The sequence below is a fragment of the Tursiops truncatus genome, chromosome 11 (assembly GCF_011762595.2).
Source record: "Tursiops truncatus isolate mTurTru1 chromosome 11, mTurTru1.mat.Y, whole genome shotgun sequence".
NCBI lineage: Eukaryota > Metazoa > Chordata > Mammalia > Artiodactyla > Delphinidae > Tursiops > Tursiops truncatus.
The window spans coordinates 88,000,809-88,016,078 of record NC_047044.1 but is presented as its reverse complement, the minus strand read 5'-3'; the positions used below and the strand labels follow the sequence as shown (position 1 = coordinate 88,016,078).

Sequence of the window (15,270 nt, the reverse complement as noted above, 5' to 3'; positions counted from 1 at the left end):
AAATGTTTGATAGAATTTGCCTGTGAAGCCATCTGGTCCTGGACTTTTGTTTGTTGGAAGATTTTTAATCACACTTTCAATTTCAGTGCTTGTGATTGGTCTGTTTATATTTTCTATTTCTTCCTAGTTCAGTCTCGGAAGGTTGTGCTTTTCTAAGAGTTTGTCCATTTCTTCCAGGTTGTCCATTTTATTGACATAGAGTTGCCTGTAGTAATCTCTCATGATCCTTTGTATTTCTGCAATGTCAGTTGTTACTTCTCCTTTTTCATTCCTAATTCTGTTGATTTGAGTCTTCTCCATTTTTTTCTTGATGAGTTGGCTAATGGTTTATCAATTTTGTTTATCTTCTCAAAGAACCAGCTTTTAGTTTTATTGATCTTTGTTATCATTTCCTTCATTTCTTTTTCACTTATTTCTGATTTTATCATTATGATTTCTCTCCTTCTGCTAACTTTGGGTTTTGTTTGTTCTTATTTCTCTAATTGCTTTAGGTGTAAGGTTAGGTTGTTTACTTGAGATTTTTCTTGTTTCTTGAGGTAGGATTATATTGCTATAAACTTTCCTCTTAGAACTGCTTTTGCTGCCCCCCAAAGGTTTTGGGTCGTTGTTTTTCATTGTCATTTGTTTCTAGGCATTTTTTGATTTCCTCTTTGATTTCTTCAGTGATCTCTTGGTTATTTAGTAGTGTATTGTTTAACCTCCGTGTGTTTGTATTTTTTACACTTTTTTTTCCTGTAATTGATATATAGTCTCATAGCATTGTGGTTGTAAAAGATACTTAGTATGATTTCAATTTTCATAAATTTACCAAGGCTTGATTTGTGACCCAAGATATGTTCTATCCTGGAGAATGTTCCACGAGCACTTGAGAAGAAAGTGTAATCTGCTGTTTTGGGATGGAATGTCCTATGAATATCAATTAAATCCATCTTGTTTAATGTGTCATTTAAAGCTTGTGTTTCCTTTTTTATGTTCATTTTGGATGATCTGTCCATTGTTGAAAGTGGGGTGTTAAAGTCCCCTACTAGTAGTGTGCTACTGTCAATTTCCCTTTTTATAGCTGTTAGCATTTGCCTTATGTATTGAGGTGCTCCTATGTTGGGTGCATAAATATTTACAATTGTTATATCTTCTTCTTGGATTGATCCCTTGATGACTATGTAGTGTTCTCTTTGTCTCTTGTAATAGTCTTTATTTTAAAGTCTGTTTTGTCTGATATGAGAATTACTACCTCAGCTTTCTTTTGATTTCCATCTGTGTGGAATATCTATTTCCATCCCCTCACTTTCATTCTGTATTTGTCCCTAGGTCTGAAGTAGGTTTCTTGTAGACAACATATATATGGGTCTTGTTTTGTATCCTTTCAGCCAGTCTGTGTCTTTTGGTTGGAGCATTTAATCCATTTACTTTTGAGGTAATTATCTATATGTATGTTCCTATTACCATTTTCTTAATTGTTTGGGGCTTGTTTTTTGTAGGTTTTTTCCTTTTCTTGTGTTTCCTGCCTAGAGAAGTTCTTTTAACATTTGTTGTAAAGCTGGTTTGGTGGTGCTGAGTTCTCTTACCTTTTGCTTTTCTGTAAAGGTTTTAATTTCTCTGTTGAATCTGAATGAGATCCTTGTTGGGTAGAGTAATCTTTGTTGTAGGTTTTTCCCTTTCATCACTTTAGATATGTCCTGCCACTCCCTTTTAGCTTGCAGAGCTTCTGCTGAAAGATCCACTGTTAATCTTATGGGGATTCCCTTGTATGTGTTGTTTTTTAAGAACAAAAGTGATTCCAATACACAGCCAGGTTTGGATAATTCTCTTCTCGAAATTCAGAAGCTGAATCGCATATGTACACTGCTCTGAGAAGATTACAATCTCTGTCAGTATTCTATGTTGATGTGTTTCAGTGGCTTCATAAAGACTTTCACAACTTCACACATTGGGTTTTTCTTTCCTTTCTTCCTAAGGAACTTTATGGGTCTTGATACAATACTCACTATACATATGACACAGTGATTGAACAGTAATAATTTGACAGGGACATAAGCAGATGCTGACTAGCCTTAATAATGTGACCTGACTAATCACCCTGGTTCTCCTTGATGCATAATGTCATCAGTTTTCAGTTATCTTCAAATGGATTGACCACAGTGAAAGCTTTGTCTCCATATCCTGGTGGATGCTTCCCTGATTCAGTTTGTTTATATTCAAGGAATAAAAACGTATTTTAAGATCAACTGAATAAAACTTTATTGGCCTAAAAATCACATAAATAATACCAAAATAATTCACATTATTTTGAGTTTTTTTTAAATTTTGTATTATTGATGAAGTTCTTCTCTTCTCTCATATGTTTTAACAGAGTTATGTCTATAAACAGTAAAATCTATAAAACCAGGTATGTATTGTATTTACAAAATATTGTAATTATTTTAAATGATATGAACAACTTAGAGGAAATTTTTAAACACACATAAGTTTTTTTCCTCTTCTAATAAAATAAAAGATTTAAAGTAAATTTATTATATTTGTGCTGAATACTCCTATGATAGGTTAATCCTCATCTCTGACCCTAGAAAAATCCTTATAAAAACACTTTTCTTCTTCCATAGCTGCTTGTCATATGACAGTATAGGAAAGACAAATAATCCTATTATGTCTATACATTAAAACTCACATTCTTTTTTAGTTATGTGATCCATTTATTTGTAACTTTTAAAAAATATTTTATATCACTGTATATAACTTTGTAACGATTTTAAAATTTTTACTGATCACTTACTATGTATAACACTCTAGATTAAAAGCTTTAAATTAGTTGCAGAGAACAAATTGGAAAGATGAAAGTAATGCAATATACACTTTACTTTCAGTGAGTTTATAATATGGTGATGAATATAGACACGAACATATATAATACATAGCAGTGAGTGGAAAAGGGGGAGAAAAGAAAGTAGAAGATGCAGCTTGAATATGAAATTGAACAACCTTACCTTACTAAAATCAAATATTATATACCCTTCTGGGGCATACTCAGTTGTAAGCAGTCTAGCTTTTGGTCAAGGAAATGAGATGAAGAGTCTGTTTATAGTCCAGTTTCAGGTATTGGAGTTAAGTTAGGTGAGAGAGATTTCTCTGGGGGTTTCATCTAAAAGCACAAGCACAGCCCAAATAGAGGGATGACTGTAAATCCCTGAGACCTTCTTTCTCTTCTCCTCATCTCTCTTCCCTCCCCTTTCATCCCCACACACAAATTGGTTGATAAAAGAAAACAGATATAAATGAGGACTACAATTATACACTATTTTAATATCTCTTCTAATGAGGTTGCAAGCACCAGTTTAGACATCCTAGTCCTATATCTGCCTGGTTTTTGTTTGTTTAGCTTGACTCCCTTCTCCCAAACTCATTGAAACTTCTTTTTTTCTTGAAGTGTTTGTAGTTTCATTCCACAAGCTGTGATAACAGGAATTCCTTTTGCTTTTTAAAATTTTACTCTGTTTTAGTTGAATTGTGTTGCAAACTAAATTAAGATCTTTATAAAGGGCAATATAAATATGTAATAAAAGTTATAGCAAATGATTGCAGTACCTAAAGAAATGTGAGAAATGTGTACCCACATTTGAGTTTAGCTGAGACATACAAACAGCAGTTGCTTTAAAACTTTTTAAAGCCATGTATTCATTGTGATTTTTGGCTCTTCTCAGTATTGTTGCTCATTTCTAGAGGTCCCTTAAAATAAGGAATGCTATCATGGCTTAAGCAATATTATTTTTTTAAGCAGAAATCAAATGTCAAAATAAATCCAAATGGGTAAATCCTACCTTAATAATGAACATATGTTTCTTGTTCCCTGCTTGCTAAACCCAGATGTTAATTACTACATTTGTCAGTACATTGCTCTTTTCCTATTTGGAGCTGGCTGAGATTACGATGCAGGCAGGATAAATGTCATATGTGTATCATCAGTAAAACCAAGATTATTTTTCAAAGTCTGGTAAAATGCTGATGACATTTGAGAACCAGAATTATAAAAGATTCTTTAAAAGTTCACTGTTTTTCATAGTATCATTCTTGCATGTAACTCCAATACAAATACAGTGGGTTGAACTACATTAAAGACTGGACATTATGACAAGCTGCTTTATGAAAAAAGCAATAAAATACAATTACTGTTCAACTTTGATTTAAAATGCTTATGGGAATTCATTTTTAAATTCACATTTTTACGGTGCTTCATGGAGTTTGAGAGAGATTTAGCTTATTGTTTTAACTCACTGAAACTAAATCTTGCAGTCAGTTCTAGATGTTGGCTGGTCTGTTAATAAATGGGAATTCTTAATGTGTTATTTTAAAGACAGGAAAAATTGATCTCTGTGTTATATTGCATCACTGCTGATCTTTGCAAGGACTTTAACTCTCTGTAGTCTTTGAGAATAAGAATATGTTCATAGGATACTAGAAAAACACTTAGGTTTTGAGCAACTCTGAATTGATCAACTGTCTCAAAAATCAATGATTTTAAATTACCAATGACTTAATAATATAATTGGTAAACAAAATATTAATGTGAGCTCTGAATTTAAAATATAAGCTGATGCAGATTTTGATTTAAAATTTCTCACTTGGCTTCAAGTTTGCTCTTTATTGACTGAATTTCTAATTTAAGAACACATTATTAGACACTAAGAATCCTATATTAGTTAGATAAACATCTACTCAAGCAAAAAAATGTATATGTATAACCTCATAGAGTGTTTAATATAACCTAATGTGTTTACATGGATCATTGATATCAAAGTCCAATAACTTCAGAGTCCTTAAGACAAATACCAACCGTGTATTAATTTATTCACCAAATATATAATGTTTTACATAGGAGGGATGTTCCAAATATTTAACAACTGTTAGGGCACAGGAACTGATTAATCAGGATAAGTGCAGGCCATCAACCCACCTTTATGGCCATACAAGCTTGCATTGGTTGAATGTTTGCTGTGATGGATGGAGAAAACTGTAGTAAGAGCAGTGCGGAATGAGGGTTTTTCAGGAGCTTGGATCAAAATATTAAGTTTGAGTTGCCTGTGAGACTTCTAAGTAGAGATGTCAAGTGGAAAGTTGAATGTCTTGAGTTGAGGGGAAAAGAGAGGCTGGAAATATAAATATTGGAGTTTCAATTAATAACTGGTTTTCATTGCCATGAGACTGGATGTTACTTAGGGTGAAAATGTAAATATAAAAGAGAAGAGGTCTGAATACGAGACCATGCAGCACACCAACTTTAAAGTTTGAGAAGATGGAAGAGAATCAACAAAATAGACTGAGGAAGAGCAATCTGTTGGAAACCAAAAGAATATGGTGCCTGGGAATTCCCTGTTGGTCCAGTGGTTACGACTCCACGCTTCACTGCAGGGGGCACAGGTTCAATCCCTGGTCGGGGAACTAAGATCCTGCATGCCATGTGGTGCAGCCAAATAAATAAATGACTCGTGGAGGTAATTAATTAAAAAAAAAAAGAACATGGTGCCTGAAATCCAAGACAAGAAATTATTTCAAAGAAGAAGGAATGACAAGCTGTTTCAAATGCTACTAATGGGTCAAAAATTGAGAATTGACCACTGGATTTAGCAGAATGGATATCATTGGTGAATTTAACAAAAACAGTTTGATGAGAGTGCTGGGAACAAAAACCTTATTAGAATGGGTTCAAAAGAGAATGTGAAGAGAGAAATTTGGGGTAGAAAGTGGAAAACAATCCTTGCAGAATCTTTACTAAAGATGAATAGGAAAAAAACTGTGTGCAGGGAAATGTAAGTCAAGAATTTTGTTTACTGAAATGAATTATAGCATACGTGTATGCTGGTAGGAAAATCCACTGAAGAAGCAAAAATTGGTGTTGCAATTAGCCATATACCAGAGCGATGATCTTGACTAGAGAAGAGAGCATGTGATCTAGTGCCCAAATCAGTCTCAAATTAAAGCACAGGCAGTCCTCCTATGTAGTGGACGAAATGGCAGAGGTAAGGTAAGATGATAGATATTGAGCGCTTATAGAAATTCTTTTCTGCTTCTGTTTTTTCTGTAAACAAGAAGACAGCCATAGGAGTTCCTGGTGACCTAGTGGTTAAGATTCCCTTCCATTGCCATGGCCTGGGTTCAAACCCTGGTCAGGGAACTGAGATCCCTCAAGCCCGTACAGTGCAACCAATAAAAAAAGAGCCTTGAACAGATTGAAAGAGGGGAAAAGCATGTTGGCATTTTGAGGAGTGAGGCTAGGGTATTAAATAGTCCTATAGGTGAATGGAAGAATAAATGGTGTAGTGATGTGAAAAATTGCCAGAAAATTGAGCACCAATTTGTGGGTAGTGGGCATGAGGTGAAAGTAAGATCAGTAAGCACGGTTGAGTGCTTTTCTCCAGCAACATTCAGCACACCTGTTACAGTTGCAGAGTTGGCAGAGAGTAACCAGAGTTGTTCTGTTTTCATTTTTGTTTTTTGCCAAGTGAATAATAGAATAACGGGAGAAAGGGTCAAAAGAGTTAAAAGGAGTATACGAGAGAGTTATTATAAGTATTGACCGTGAGATCCATATTGGCCAAGGAGGGATATGATAATAATGAGAGGAGTTAGGGTCAGTGAAAAGGTCAACAGATTGTTCGAGTTACATAACTAGAGGAAAAGAGCTGAAAAGGAGGGAGCGGGTGGTTGTAGACTCAGAAGCTAGAAATCAAGACAATGGAAGAACTTCAGTCACTGATCCAGATAAGATCAAGAGAACAAGAGTGAGTGATGGAGTAAGATGCAGAACAAGATTATTGGATGAGATGAGTTAAAAACAAAGAATCTACCATAAAGAAGGATGCTTTGTGTCAATGTTAAAATAAGTGTGAATTATGACAAGTATTATTGGAGAAAATGACAGTGTTCCAGGGTTTAAAATGTTGTAGGAATGAAGGCCAGTGACCTAGAGATCAGTAGACAAGTGCAACAACAAGAGGGAGAGGGCTGTATAGTCAGTAGACATGGATATTCAAAGCAGGGCATTTTTATATGGGAAGAAAGTGTGGAGATTGGAAGATCAAGGAGATGCAAGGAGGATACCTACCCCATCCCCAGGACCAGGGTTATAAAGGGAATGTGAGACAGCATTACTACCATTTCAGAAACTTAAAAGGAAAGCAGAAGGGACTGTTCAGAGAATATAGTAAGTTGAGCTTATAAGGAGCTTTGCTGATGACATTCTCCAAGGCTGACTGCTGTTTTCTCTTTCCTCCACAATGCTGCACTGTCAACTTTCTAAGAAATATCTGATCATGATGTTTTTCTGTTTAAAATTCATCAATAGGTCCCAGTAGCTTTAAGCTTGTGCAGAAGACCAGCATGCTCTAGGACTCCTACGAAACTCTCTCTAGGCACATCTCCCACCTATCCCCATATGTATTCTTCACATCTATAGGTCATTGGCAGTGGTAACACAGGTGGGCCTGGGCTTACTGATTTACTCTACATTCTTTTTTTTATACTAATCTCAATCAGTCAACCACTTATGCCATCTGGTATTCAGTTTTCTCATTTCTAGAATGAAGTAGTTAAATTCAGAGCTTGTCCTCCAGAAAACTATTACCACTTGAAGAATTAAACAGAAAAGCAACATTCTTTTTTTTATTATTTACTTATTTGGCTGTGCCAGGTCTTAGTTGCAGCATGTAGGATCTAGTTCCCTGACCAGGGATCGAACCCAGGCCCCCTGCATTGGGAGTGCAAGCCACTGGACCACCAGGGAAGTCCCCAGAAAAACAACATTCTTAATAATGGGAGAATATTGTTGGTATTTCAGAATATTTAAGATAAGTGGCCTTGCTCATTAATTGCCAACTGTACCCTCCAGTCATTGAGACAACCAAAAGTGTGCCCATAAATCTTTAAGCATCTCAGATTGTCAGATAGCTTGATAAAATGCAGGCTGCCCAGTTAACTTTGAATTTGAGATAAATAAATATTTTTAGTGTAAGTGTATTGTAAATATTGCATGGGCATCATCTGTTTTTATTTGTTATATCTGGCAGCTCTACATATGGAAAGCCCTGCAGACTAGGATTATATCTATAGTCAATGTAAAAATGGCACCCCTAGAGTTGCTCAGTATACAACCTACACAACTAAATATAGCCACACTGCTTGGTGGTCAGTACAAACCCAACTGAAAACACTGGTTCAGGTTATCAGTGAAAGCAACTGTAGCACTAACATTTCTATAATTCTCCAAACTATCCAGTAGTGCAATGTGCTAAAAAGCTGTGGGATACATGTACATAAGTAAAACCAAATCTGAGGAGAAAATTTGATTATTTTGAAATCAAGCAATACTACTTTTTTTATCTTCTTAATCATTTTTATTGATTTCTCCCTTCCATTGACACTGGATCATGCTTTTCCTCAAGAATGAAAACCATATTGCTACATTAAGAAATTAGTATTCAGCATGTCACCCACACCTGGAATTACAAATGTAGGTTTCAAGGATATGACAGTGTAAATACAAGGGAATAATTAGCTATTGGTGACATTTCAGACACGAATTGGGAAGATATTCTGCCTACTCTTGAAGTGTAATAACCATTAGGAGGTGAGGTCAAAACGTTGCCAGAGAATAATAATTGACTGGTTGTCAAAAGCCAAAGAAGGTCAAATTCCCTTCAACAAATTCTGAAATTTGATTTCAGACTTTCAAACTAAAAAACTTGATTTGGTCAGCTTCCTGAAGATGGATATATTTCTTGAGGATAGATTATTATACAAGTTCACAAGAGATCAATATGTAGAGATAAAAATTGCTAATTAACTAGTTTACAATGATGCATAAAACTGCTACACAGATAAAAATATTTGCATTAGAAGACCAATGTATTCTATATCTGAATACAGATCTCAGTTTCTATTAATAAATAGTTACTGAGTAAAAATACTATATTAAATATGAGTGAATAAATGATCTCTGCTCTTGATATCTCACTGACTAGGCTAAAAGAGTAGAGAAGAGAGAATGTGATAAAACTTGGGCAAATGGGTGGATAGAGGTGGAAAGGATGGAGAAAGGAGCATGTAGAAAAACAGAGATAAGAGAGCATGACACACTTGAGGAAATATAATTCAGTATAGTTAATATACTAGAAGAGAAATGGTGAGAGATGAAGATAGGGAAATGAGCAAGATCCCATTCAAGAAAGGTCTTACAAGCCTTGTTAAGCAGTTGATCTTTTTGCTTAAGAGCAATGGGGAGTCACTTCTGGGTTTTAAGCAGTTAATTATTAGATTTTTATTTTGAAAGATCAGTTTGGCAATTGTGTGATGAATAGACTGGATGAAAGGGTAGCAAGAAAAGAGTCGGGAACACTTGCTGTAACTTAGGTGCGAAGTGATGATACTAGAACAAGGAAGACGACAGTATACCTGGAGGGAAGAAATGGATAAGTGAGGTATTTAGGAGGTGAAATTAATAGGACTTATCATTTAACTTTTTGTGTGGGGTAGGGAGAATGGAGAGTCCAAAACGATATACCTTATTTTGAGCCTGGATACAGGAAGAAGTAGCAAATCGAGGGGAAAGAAAATGCGTGTAGTTTGGGGGTTTTAATTATCTTTAGTCAAGGAAGCCAATAAAAAGACATTTTGATGTAGAGGGCTGAGACTCAAGAGATAGATCTGAGATAAAGGTCTAGATTTGTGCATCATTATAGAAGCCACCAAAAGGGATAACATCATAGGGAACGAATGTGTTAGAGTAATGAGAGAGATGGGCCTAGAAGTGAGGGACGCTAGAATTTAAGTTATAAGCAAAAGGAAAAGGAGCCTGAAAAATGTCTAAGAGATGGCAGGACAAATGGAAGAAAAACTGGGAGAACTTGCTATCAAGAAAGCAGGTGAAAGAGTTTTTCACTAAAAATGGAGTAGTTATATAAGGGCCAAGAAAATCTCCATTGGATTTAGGGGAAAAAATGACCTTAAAAAAGAGAAATGATGGTAAGAGCATTTTCAGAGGACGATTAATGACAGAAACCTGAGTGTGATAGATCATAAAGTGAGTGGAAGTTGAAGAAGAGGAACCAGTGTGAGTGCTGACAACTCTTCCCATAAGTTTGTGTCAAAGAGGAGAAAAATAATAGGACTTGAAAGGAGCACTAGTGACAAGACATTATTTTTGTGTGAGTGTACTTTGTGTGGTTTGACTCATCTGTTTGTTAGTTGTTAAAATGGAGAGAGTTGGCCACACTTGATATTGGAGGGAGGGATGGAGGGAGGAAGGAAGGGAGGAAGAAAAATAAAAGAAAAGAAAGAAAGAAAGAAAGGAAGGAAGGAAGAAAGAAAAAGAAGGAAGGGAGGGAGAAAGAAAGAAGGAAGGAAGGAAAGAAAGAGAAAGAGGGAGGGAGGAACGGAGGAAGAAAAAGACACTAAAGTATAGATTGGGATATTCTACAAGGTTCTTGAGGAGGAAGGAATAGAATCTAGGACACAGAAAGACGTGATCAGCATTGGATGATGTCTTAGTTTGTTAGGGCTGCCATAGCAAAGTACCACAAACTGGGTGATGTAAACAACAGAAATGCATTGTCTCACAGTTCTGGAAGGTGGAAGTCTGAAATCAAGGTGTCGACAGGGTTGGTTCCTTCTGACTGCTGTGAAGAAGAGTCTATTTCAGGCCTCTGTCCATGTCTTATAGATGGTAGATGGCCATTTCTTCCTTATGTCTCTTCACATCATCTTTGCTACATGAATGTGTCTAAATTTTCCCTTTTTATATTGGATTAGAGGTCCACCCTCCACCAATATGACCTCAACCTAATTTAACTAATTACATCTGCGATTACTCTATTTCCGAATAAGATCACATTCTGAGCTCCTGTGGGTTAGGACTTCAACATATAAATTTTCAGAAGGTAGAATTCAACTTATAATAGATGAGAAGAGAGACACTTCTTCCCGTGTAGCAGGAAAAAAAGAGAAAAAGTGGCTTTGTGCAGCTGTAGATTTTGTAGCAGGAAATATAGGAGTTTCCATCTGCCTTTTATTTTCTCTAGAGTGGAGACAAAATCATCAGCAAAGAAGGAGTCAGAGTTGGAAGTGTAAGTTTCTGGAAGAGGTTTTAAAGAGCCATTGCACAGAATGAAGGCTAACTGGGTAGAATGTCAGGGAGCTTTGCAGGTACTATGGCATCAGCTTATGATAGTCAAAAGAAATAATCAATTATTTAGTGGTGCCCTTCAGATAATAATATAGGAAGGGCTGCTTTGGTCATATAATGGCTTAAAACAAAATGTGTGTCAGTGTCACTAAGGAAAAGTTATTCTGATTCACCAGTTAGCCCATTTATTTGGAGCCCAGGTTAAATGTCAGTTTGTTTGTGACAATCTCAGTTTAAAAGAGAAGCACACTCACTTATTTGTTCTAAAATTAAACGGAACTAGAATTTCTATTAAAGCATTCAATACAATCTGTTTCCTCCACTAGATTGTGTTCTAAAGAGAGGGGTCACCTTTTGCATCTTTCTGTTTCTAAATATCCCCTAACATTCCTCTATGGCATTGGTGTAGTCAGTAATTAGTGAGCATTTCTAGAATTGAACCTTGAGGAGTAATGAGTTTTCACTGAGTACCTGTGTCCTACTGAGAGTAATTTTTCTTCAAAAGTTTTGTCCAATGGTACACATTTTCTAGAAAAAGGAGGTGTGAGATTCATGCATAATTGTAAAGTTCAAGAATATAAACATATGGTGAGTTCTAAAAGCAGAGCACACCTGAGCCTCTTAAAGAAATATCAAATAACCAGATATCTAATCTCATGAAAGTTAAGTTTAACTTGGTGTAAAATTATAGCATTGACTTAATAAACTTCCTAGTATATTTTTTCTATTTATGGAATCTGTAAATATAGATATATCTATAAATAAAACAGGTATCTATAAACATTATATATTAGGGTCAACATTTTTAAATACTAGGGAATAGGAACAATAAATAAATGTAAGATATGAAAAAATATTTTATTTTGCCTTATTTTTCAGAGTGATTGTGTACTTAGTTTTTTCCTCTCTGAGCCTGTGGAACAAACAATGGAAGAATCATCACCTGTGGACCTAGGCAAGTAATTTTATCATTATTTCTATGTACAATTATTGTTTCAATATAATTGTACAAAAATCATAACTATAATTTTTTATTTTTCAAATTAAAATCTCTTTTTAAGAATAAGGCCTTAAGAGTCTTTTCTAACCACTTCGAAAGCTTTTTAACTCCTTAGACTATGTCTATCAAGTTAAATTAAACCCAGATATATTTGTCCAATTATAATAACTACATGGTATCACACTATTAACTCATTTCAATTAATTGTGCATTGAGATGGAATTGCATTTCAGAGGCAGAAGTCCTGTTTTCCCCTGCAGGTAAGTCTTACAATTTACTCAACATATTTGGAAGCAACAAAAATAAATATTAGGCAATAATAATGATCATGAGTTATCTAGCAGTTTCACTCTTATCTTTTAAAGCTCAATAATTATTCCAGCTCCCTCATGAAGTCTTCTTTTATTACCAGGATCCCAAACTAGACCAGCACAATTATTCACCCTATTCTCTGCCATATGTATGTTAATTCTAATTAATTTTTCTATCATCATCTCACCTAGATTGGCAGAGACTCTTTTTGAATGTCCCGTCAATCTTTTTTTTTTTGACAGTTTAAAATATTACTTATTTTTTTGAGAGGCCTAGGTTTAATTACATGCTTGGGGATGGGTCTTTACCCATTTGTTCATCTCCATTTTTGCTTAAGTTATCTCTAGTTTTCTCTTGTGTGAAGCCAAGAGCATCTCAGCCGTTAAAATATTAGAATGTCCTATCAATCTTAAGCATTCGTAATATAATTCCATTGCCAGTGGCCATCTAATACTGATACTGGTCTTTATCTCATATAAGATTTGCAAACCCATAATTTTCTAGAGCTTACCCCCCTTTCCTTTGCAGCTCCCTGTCTGAGTTTTATCCACATCCACCTTCCAATTCTCTGCCTTTAAGATTAGGCCCATCTGCTCATTACCTCTGCCTGTATCTGACATCCTAGATATTTAACCCTCATACAGAACAACAGTTCTGTACAGCCAGGTCAGGTCTTATAGTGTGACTATTTATTGTTACATATTTATTTTTGTGTCTGCCTTGTTTCTCCTGTTAGACTGAGAGTAACTTTAAATCAAGGACTCACTTCCCTACTATGCATTGCTCTATACTAACAAATCCTAATTTAATATATGAGAATTGTACCACTTTTATTCCCCACATTTTACTCATGTAACATTACTCTCTAAGATGCTTTATATAGTCAATATATAACATATATATATGTTCAATATATAACATATATATATATAACATATATATATATCAATATATAACATAAACAATATTAAGTAAGGTAATTTCTTACATTTTATAGCATGTATCTAAAGAAGAATAATGCCCACAATATAAAATATTTTTATTGTCATAATTTACAAATTATACAACAAATATCTTTTTAAAAAATATAGTATTAGCTGGGGAGATTTTCACAATCAATATTTATAAACTTGCATTAAACAGATTAAAAAACCCAATAATAATAAAGTTGCCAATTTCTAGAGATGTCAAACTTTAAGAAAAAGCTACTAGATTGGCCTCTATTTTGTCATTAAAGGCCTTAAAGAAAATTCTTTCTCTGTGTTTCAAAAAGTAAACTGTGGATCACTATCAAGTTTTTAAATTTGGTGATTATTATAAGGTGTTTTAAAATACATACACACAAAAAATTTAGGATTCTTATTGTAAAAACTAAAATGGTTGCTTGAGAATTCTTTTTTTTCTGGTTTGCTTATATCTTACTACATCATACAATACTCAGGATTTGTTTCGTCACTGTTAATGAGCAAAAGATTTGATTCTCAATATTTTTAAATACAGGCTGCCTATGAAATACAGCTTGTTATCTTAAAACAACAGAACACACCTTCTAAGCAGGATATGCAAATCATTACAACAAACAAGGATTAGCAGGAAGTTGTTCCTTCTTGTATGCTTTAAATTATTTCCTCTTTCATACTTCTGAATTCTTAATGTTAATACTTTTGTCACAGAATATCAGTTGATTCTAAACAAGAAGCACAATATTATTCTAAGCATAATTCTTGTCAACTAGTTGAAACTTTGAGCTTATGTTGTTAAATGAGTAGAGGATGAAGTTATTCAAGTGTATTTAAATAATGGTTTAAATAGGATGACCTTAAGCAAAAATCCCAGACTTTACCATTTTACTACCACAGCTAATGAATTGAGAGTGGATTCTGGACACCTATGTATCTAGGCACATGACTTATAAAGATCATATTAGAAATCATTTATAGTCCTGCATCTGGGAGATATTCATATTCCTTTGCCTTTACTCACTAACTAAACGTGCCACGGTAGAACAACAGAAGAATTTATCTTTTTCACGTGCCAGCCAATCACTTCTCTCCTCTACTTAACACTTTTCCTTGGCTTCTCATTGCCTTTAGGCAAGGGCAACATCATGGGCTTGTAACCTATGCAGTCATACAAAGCACAGTGCTTAGAACAATCCTGCTGTCACTGTACTGAAATTCTTAACAATTTCTGTAAAAAGGGCTCTGAATTTTCATTTTCCTTTTTTTTTTTTTTTTTTTTTTGCGGTACGCGGGCCTCTCACTGTTGTGGCCTTTTCCGTTGCAGAGCACGGGCTCCAGACGCACAGGCTCAGCGGCCATGGCTCAGGGGCCCAGCCGCTCTGCGGCATGTGGGACCTTCCCGGACCGGGTCACGAACCCTTGTCCCCTGCATCGGCAGGTGGACTCTCAACCACTGCGCCACCAGGGAAACCCCTTCATTTTGCATTTTTATTTCACTGACCCCCACAAATTATGTAGCTTGCCCAGCTCTTTGGAAGAAGACCAAAATCCTCCTGATGCATCTCAGCAGAATCTGGCACCCACCAATTTCCCTTTCCAGTCTAATATCAGGTCCTTCCCCATCTTGATTCCTATCTTTTTCCAATTTTTCAACTAAGACAAGATCCTCAGTACCTCACAGATTCAATTTTCTCTGCCTAGATCACTTGACTCCTGTTCCACCTTCCCCATCATTTTTTTTTTTTTTGCTACATTCATTGGAGTATAATTGCTTTACAATGGTGTGTTAGTTTCTGCTTTAAAACAAAGTGAATCAGTTATACATATAC

The 15,270-nt window shown here is 35.2% G+C and overlaps 1 protein-coding gene across 6 annotated transcripts in view; it reads left to right on the top strand.

Moving 5' to 3' along the window:
• Positions 1-15,270, top strand: part of PIK3C2G (phosphatidylinositol-4-phosphate 3-kinase catalytic subunit type 2 gamma) — a 366,119-nt gene that overhangs the window by 288,247 nt on the left and 62,602 nt on the right. For all 6 annotated transcript variants that reach the window (XM_019936917.3, XM_019936884.3, XM_073788986.1 and 3 more), the window contains one exon: positions 12,047-12,122. In XM_019936917.3, coding sequence (XP_019792476.2) covers positions 12,047-12,122 — 76 coding nt within the window. The remainder of the gene's footprint in view (positions 1-12,046; positions 12,123-15,270) is intronic.